The following is a 6990-nucleotide window of genomic DNA, read 5'->3' as shown; positions in this document are numbered from 1 at the left end:
TTTACTGTCCGAACGAGAATTACTACTAGTAAAAACTCAAACGCTGTGGTCTTTCATGACCCGACCCCTCCGGTGGTTATCAAGAATTACTGGAGTTGCCTGTCGTGCACTCAAAAACCTTGAAAATGTGGTCACAAAAAAAGTCGCGGAAAGATGTAGACGTTCCGTAACCCGATAATTTTTTTTTGTTAATATTGTATACATCAGCGAAGAGTTAGCGAAAGAATTATTGTGTTAACAACCTAAAGTGTTCGATGCCTCTCCATAGACTCGAATTATAGACCTCTCTTTTGCAAGACGAGGGGTACAATCCGATCCTTACGGATTCAGGAATTTTCTTTGCGTTTAATTGTTGAAAATGTGGGATCTTCATTCTTTAACACCAACTATCCTACTAGAGAAATACTCCATCCGTCCCTGTTTGTTTGTTCTCTTTTCGATTTTTTGAGAGCTTTTGACCTCTCAAAGAATTGTCTATAATTTTCAATTTGTATTGTTTTTAATATGCAATATGAATCTTGTTTGATAGATCTCAATTAATTTTATTATACAAAATCTTAAAAATCATTATAAAATGTAAGATATAAGTATATTTTTAAAATACACGAATTTCGATAATTGAACAAACAAATTGGGACGGAAGGAGTACTTTACTACATACTCCATCATGTTAAAAAGCAGAAATTTTAGGAGTGTTTTGATTTAATAATTAAGCCGGATTACATTTGTTCTTATTCAATTTTTTTGTTATTTTTTGTGCCAATTTTTGTTTTGTATCGACGACAAGAGGAATTAAAATGTTAAAATTATTAACCAAACTATTTTTTTTAAATAAAGACAAAAATAATTTAAAAAGTCTACTTGTTGGATTATTCTTGTCTTTAGTGAACTCTTTAAAAAAATTATTTAGATTCTTATCCTCGAGACAAATCAATAATTCACAAAAAATTGACGCAAAACTACTCTAACAAAAACAAAATTTTTTACTAAAAAACCAAAAGTACTCCCGCAGAATTATAATGCCCAAACGGTCTCCTCCTTTACAAAAATCATTATCAACAGATATACATATAAGAAAAATCAGGATTATTTTTTTTGCTTTCCTTTTTTTCTGTGGGTACAGGCACAGCGCGAGTTGGTTTAGAGAGAGAATCAGATTTCCCCCCAACTTTGACTGGACCCAGAAATTGAGAAAGACGCCCATCTCTCTCTCTCTCTCTCTCTCTCTCTCACTCTCTCTTCCACAGAAGCGCACAAAATTAACCCACACCCACTAATCACTCCTCCTCCTCTCTCTCTAGACTTAAAATTATACTCTACTTGTTTGTTGTTTTCTGTTCTACTTTGCCCCGTACGTCACTTTACTAGCTCCCTTCTCTCCCTTCTTCACAACTTCCTCGCCTTCTTCTCTCTCATTCACATCACACAATCTACTGTAAGTACCGAATCCTTTACCCTGCTGCTGTCCTCTTGATGCCCATCCAGTAAAATCTTTCACCCAGAAGTCCAGATTAGTTTCAGAAGCAATAAAACCCTTTTCACGGTATGCAAAATTTACAGCTTTAATTTTTTTTTTTTTTACAGTACATCATACTAGATGGAGTATTAAACATGCATAGATTCGCTTCACCCGTTTCTTGTGACAAAGCCCGACAAATCTGAACATCGTACCCGTACAAAGTTATTTCCTTTGCAGTGTAGCATTAACGACGAACGAAGTTACTAGTACTTTCTAGTACTCTGTTTGGTTCCCATTAACGGTGTAGTATATACAAACAGCTGCAGCTACTCCCTCCATTGTTGCTTTTTTACTACCTTATTCCACCTAATACATCTAGAGAAAGACTCAAAAGGGAAAACCTGATAGTGATTCTGTTCTTTGATTTTAAATGGTGGGTTTTGCATGTGCTACGTATATTAATTTATTTTTGATTAAGTGAGCAGGTTTTGAAGCTCCTTGTTCTTGGGCCTCAAAGAATCAGGGGCGTCAAAACCTCACTTTATTAATTTAGACTAAGGACATAGAAATTTGGTCTTTAAAGAAGAACTTGGTCTTTAAATAAGATTTTTTTCTTGAAATTTCTTCCCAAATTTAAACTAGTAATTTGTTTTGTTAAATGAGCAGGTTTTGGGACGGCTGAAGTTGCAGTCACGAATGTAGAGAGAGAGAGAGAGAGAGAGGAAGCTGTATGTGGAGACCACGGAGAAAAGATTCTTCAACCCACCAAACAAAACAGGCGCAACAAAAGAAATAGTAATAAAGAGCGTATCTTTAGCCCATTGTGTTTTTATGCAGTTGTTGGGTGGTGTTTAACATCACGATTCGAGGGAAATGAGGAGAGAATGGAGGAGGGCAGTAATGGAACCGATTTCCTCTCTATTTTTCATCATCCCCATCATCACTCTTTCCTGTACAAACGCGGTAGAACTATCTTCCCAAAGCGAAGATGTATCGGGCTTACTCGCATTCAAGAAGTCCTCAGTCGATTCCGACCCATACGGTTCGTTAACCGGTTGGGTCCCCACTTCCTCTGCCCCATGCTCGTGGACCGGTGTGACCTGCGTTAACGGCCGAGCCACCGTGCTTGACCTCACAAACGCAGGTCTCGTTGGCCCCCTTCACCTAGACATACTCGCTGCCTTACCTTACCTAATCCATATCCGTCTTGGTGGCAACTATTTCTCCGGCAATCTTACCTTTCAACCGTTTGTTTGCCGCCTCGAAACCCTCGATTTATCTCTGAACAAGTTCTCATTACCATTGGATTTGTCCCAATCCTGTGACCCCCTTGTGTATCTTAATCTCTCTGGAAATTCAATCCCTGGTGGTAGTCTTAGCATTGGACCTAACCTTTTGCAGCTTGACCTCTCTCGGAATCATATTTCGAAAACATCTCTCTTGGTTGATTCCCTTTCCAACTGTCAGAACTTGAATCTCCTAAATTTCTCAAATAACCAAATGACTGGAAATCTGAGTTCCATTTCATTTTCTTGTAAAAATCTTGGTACTCTAGACCTATCTAGTAATCTCTTGACTGGGGAGATACCACGGTCTTTTCTGGCTCAATCTCTCCAAGTCTTCGATCTCTCGAACAATAGCTTTACTGGAGACTTCTCTAGTCTTGAATTCGGTAGCTGCTTGAATTTGACAATGCTCGACTTGTCCCATAACATCCTGTTTGGAACCGATTTCCCGGTTAGTTTGAGAAACTGCCAGCTTCTTGAGACGGTTGATGTGGGTTACAATGAGATGAAGTTAACGATAGCAGGGTTTTTTTTGGGGAGCTTTAAACGATTGAGGCAGCTGTATTTGCCTCACAATGGGATTTCTGGAGAGATTCCACCGGAATTGGGACAGATTTGTGGGAGTCTAGAGGTTCTTGATCTTTCTGGGAACAATCTTAGTGGTGGGCTGCCTTCAACTATCGCTGCTTGTTCTTCGTTGTTCAGCCTTAACCTCGGCTACAATCAGCTTTCAGGCAATTTCCTTGGACTAATAAGTCGTCTCCCAAGTCTCAAGTATCTATATCTCCCCTTCAACAATATAACTGGTCCTGTGCCGCTGTCATTGGCAAATATCACTCAGCTTCAAGTGTTGGACCTCGGTGCTAATGCTTTAACAGGGAATCTACCTTCTGGGTTTTGCTCGTCTACATCGTCATCCACCACCTTGGAAAGGCTTTACCTTTCAAACAATTATCTAACAGGAAAGGTGCCATCCGAGCTCGGAAAATGCAGGAACTTGAAAACAATTGATCTTAGTTTCAATAACCTTGTTGGTGAAATTCCTTTCGAAATATGGAGTCTGCCAAATCTTTCAGAGTTGGTTATGTGGGCTAATAACCTCGAAGGGGAAATCCCAGAAGTCATTTGCAACATTGGAGGAAATCTCCAGACTCTGATTCTCAACAACAATCTTATTTCGGGAACCCTTCCACTTTCCATTGGCAACTGTACAAACCTACTTTGGGTTTCCCTCTCAAATAACCACTTGACTGGAGAAATACCATCTGGTATTGGAAATCTTGTTAACCTCGCTATCCTTCAAATGGCTATCAATAATCTCACTGGAGAGATCCCAAAGGCATTAGGAAATTGCCGTAGCCTCATCTGGCTGGATTTGTTTAGCAATGACCTAACTGGTCCAATCCCACTAGAGCTTGCGGACAATTCTGGCCTTATTGTCCCTGGATTTGTTTCAGGGAAGCAGTTTGCATTCGTGAGAAATGAAGGTGGGACATCTTGCCTAGGTGCTGGAGGACTAGTTGAATTCAAGGGTATTAGGGCAAACACACTGGAAAACTATCGTGTTGTACATTCTTGCCCATCGACTAGAATCTACACTGGGGTGACGGTTTACACGTTCCAAAGCAATGGCACCATAATGTACCTTGATCTCTCCTACAATTCCCTTTCAGGAACTATACCAGAGAATTTGGGGTCATTGACCTTTCTGCAGGTCTTGAATTTAGGACACAACAAGCTAACTGGAACCATCCCATCCAGCTTAGGAAACTTAAAGGCTGTTGGGGTTCTCGATCTCTCTCATAACCATCTAGAGGGATTCATTCCAGGGTCATTAGGCGGTCTGTCATTTGTAACTGACCTTGATGTATCAAACAACAATCTCACAGGGTCTATCCCTTCAGGCGGTCAGTTAACTACTTTTCCAGCTTCCAGGTATGCCAACAATTCCGGTCTTTGTGGTCTTCCTTTGCCTCTTTGTGGATCCCGAAGTGATACCGACCATCCACCTGGGGTCTCTCACCATCGAGAACACAAGCAAGTAGTGACTGCAGAGATGGTAATTGGAATTGGGGGCTCTGTTTTATGTATCATCGCGCTTCTAGTTGCTCTTTACAGGACAAAGAAGCATCAGAAAGAGAAGGAGAAGAGGGAGAAGTACATCGAAAGCCTTCCAACTTCTGGTAGCAGCAGCTGGAAATTATCAGCTGTTCCTGAGCCACTGAGTATCAATGTTGCGACCTTTGAGAAGCCTTTGAGGAAGTTGACTTTTGCGCATTTGCTTGAAGCTACCAACGGATTCAGTAACGACAGCTTGATTGGTTCTGGAGGGTTTGGTGTGGTGTACAGAGCACAGTTGGGAGACGGCTGTGTTGTTGCAATCAAGAAACTTATTCATGCGACAGATCAAGGAGATCGAGAGTTTATGGCGGAAATGGAAACAATAGGGAAGATCAAACACCGAAATTTGGTACCCTTATTGGGTTACTGCAAAATAGGAGAGGAAAGGCTTCTTGTTTATGAGTACATGAAATGGGGAAGTTTGGAGTCTGTTCTTCACGAGAAGGTGAAAAATGGGGAATCAAAACTTGATTGGGCGGCAAGAAAGAAGATTGCCATTGGGTCCGCTAGAGGATTAGCATTCCTTCACCATAGCTGTATTCCTCACATCATCCACCGCGACATGAAATCTAGCAATGTGCTTTTGGATGAGGATTTTGAAGCCAGGGTGTCTGATTTTGGTATGGCGAGATTGGTGAATGCACTTGACACTCATCTCAGTGTGAGCACTCTCGCGGGGACCCCAGGTTATGTTCCGCCGGAGTACTACCAAAGTTTTAGGTGCACAACTAAGGGAGATGTCTACAGTTATGGTGTCATATTATTGGAACTTCTCTCTGGAAAGAGACCTATCGATCCGTTGGTGTTTGGTGATGACAACAATCTGGTTGGGTGGGCAAAGCAGCTTCATAAAGAGAAGAGAAGTCATGAGATACTGGACCCTGAATTGAATTCACACGAATCTTCTCGTGCTGCTGAATTGTATCAGTGTCTAAGGATTGCTTTTGAGTGTCTAGATGACAGGCCTTTCCGGAGGCCCACAATGATTCAGGTGATGGCCATGTTTAAAGATCTTCAGACCGATTCAGAAAGTGATGTTCTTGATGGTATCTCACTGAAAAATACAGTAATTGAGGAACGCCAAGAGAAACAGCCTTAGTTGATGGCATTTGAGTCTAATTGGACTGAGAAAGTTTTGTTCACGCCAGTTCGGCCGCTCATGAACTGCTATTGCAGCGATGGTTACGGAGATTTGAACATCTGAAATTGAAGATGGGTGTTTTTGTGTTCTTCAGATTTTGTGTACTGTAAATAATAATGCACTGAAGGAGGTAGAAGTAATGGAAAAGGGTAGGGTGAACAAACAATTGGGAGCTTCTCTGTTTCTCAAACTGGATTTGCTTCATCTTTTTACTTTCTCCAGTCATCTTGTCTAGTGGTAAGACTTGGAAAATTTGTTCTGTTTCCATTGGCTTCTGTTTCCTGTCACAATTTTGCTAGCTGTATCCAGAACTTTGTTTGTCAATTGTTTTAGATTGCTAATGTTAGTACAGAGCTGTGAATTTGAGAAATCGTAATACCTCTACTTGTGTAATGTTTTTATTCTTTTAGGCAAGGCAGCCTTTGCAGGTAGATTACTTGTGCAATTTGTGATTGTGCTGATCATTGAAAATCATTGTAAAGGCTTAGGTGATTGGTTCAAGAGTACGATTTTCAACCATGTTCCACAATTTCTGCCATTTTTTAGATTGTAGATTGGCAAATTCCTGCATTAAATTCCTCTTCATGGTTGTGGTTATTAGCCATTGTACGTACTTGGTCACCTATTGTTCTCATGGTAGATTAATCATCTCTGCGAAATATCCTCTCCGAGTTGTTTTTGTGCTTCAATTCCTTTTCCATGATTGTGGTAGTTAGCTATCATGCAGTCATCCCTTGCTCTTGTGGTACAAAAATCATGCTAACAGCAAAGTCTCCTCTCAGTGTCGTGCAATCACAGTAGGCCTCCGTCGACTGCCATGAACACAAGAAGTATGCTCTATGGAATGCAATTTGGCCATCGTAGAACATGGCCGAAATGCCATCGTAGAACATGGCCAAAATGGTGTCATTGAGGTGGACTCAGGTTTGTAATCTCTGTGGAGTTTAGTCATCAATTCAGGTCTGTGATCAGAATGATTCACA

General features: G+C 40.8%; 1 protein-coding gene across 2 annotated transcripts; it reads left to right on the top strand.

Moving 5' to 3' along the window:
- The first annotated feature begins 1248 nt into the window (after positions 1-1248).
- Positions 1249-6377, top strand: LOC131329668 (receptor-like protein kinase BRI1-like 3). Of its 2 annotated transcripts, none has more exons than XM_058362946.1 (2): positions 1249-1543; positions 2126-6377. In XM_058362946.1, the coding sequence occupies exon 2, from the start codon at positions 2333-2335 to the stop codon at positions 5963-5965; it is 3633 nt and encodes a 1210-aa protein (XP_058218929.1). In that variant the 5' UTR covers positions 1249-1543; positions 2126-2332; the 3' UTR covers positions 5966-6377. The 2 variants fall into 2 exon arrangements, with proteins under 2 accessions (XP_058218929.1, XP_058218928.1); XM_058362945.1 differs by lacking the exon at positions 1249-1543 and adding an exon at positions 1613-1892.
- The last annotated feature ends 613 nt before the right edge of the window (positions 6378-6990 follow it).

This window comes from Rhododendron vialii, chromosome 6a (genome assembly GCF_030253575.1).
Source record: "Rhododendron vialii isolate Sample 1 chromosome 6a, ASM3025357v1".
Classification (NCBI taxonomy): domain Eukaryota; kingdom Viridiplantae; phylum Streptophyta; class Magnoliopsida; order Ericales; family Ericaceae; genus Rhododendron; species Rhododendron vialii.
The sequence above is the reverse complement of the archived record's forward strand: the minus strand, read 5'-3'. Positions and strand labels throughout refer to the sequence as shown.

Bases quoted from the DNA above. Each gene is read 5' to 3' on its own strand.
- LOC131329668 (XM_058362946.1), top strand. From the start codon at position 2,333: ATGAGGAGAGAATGGAGGAGGGCAGTAATGGAACCGATTTCCTCTCTA.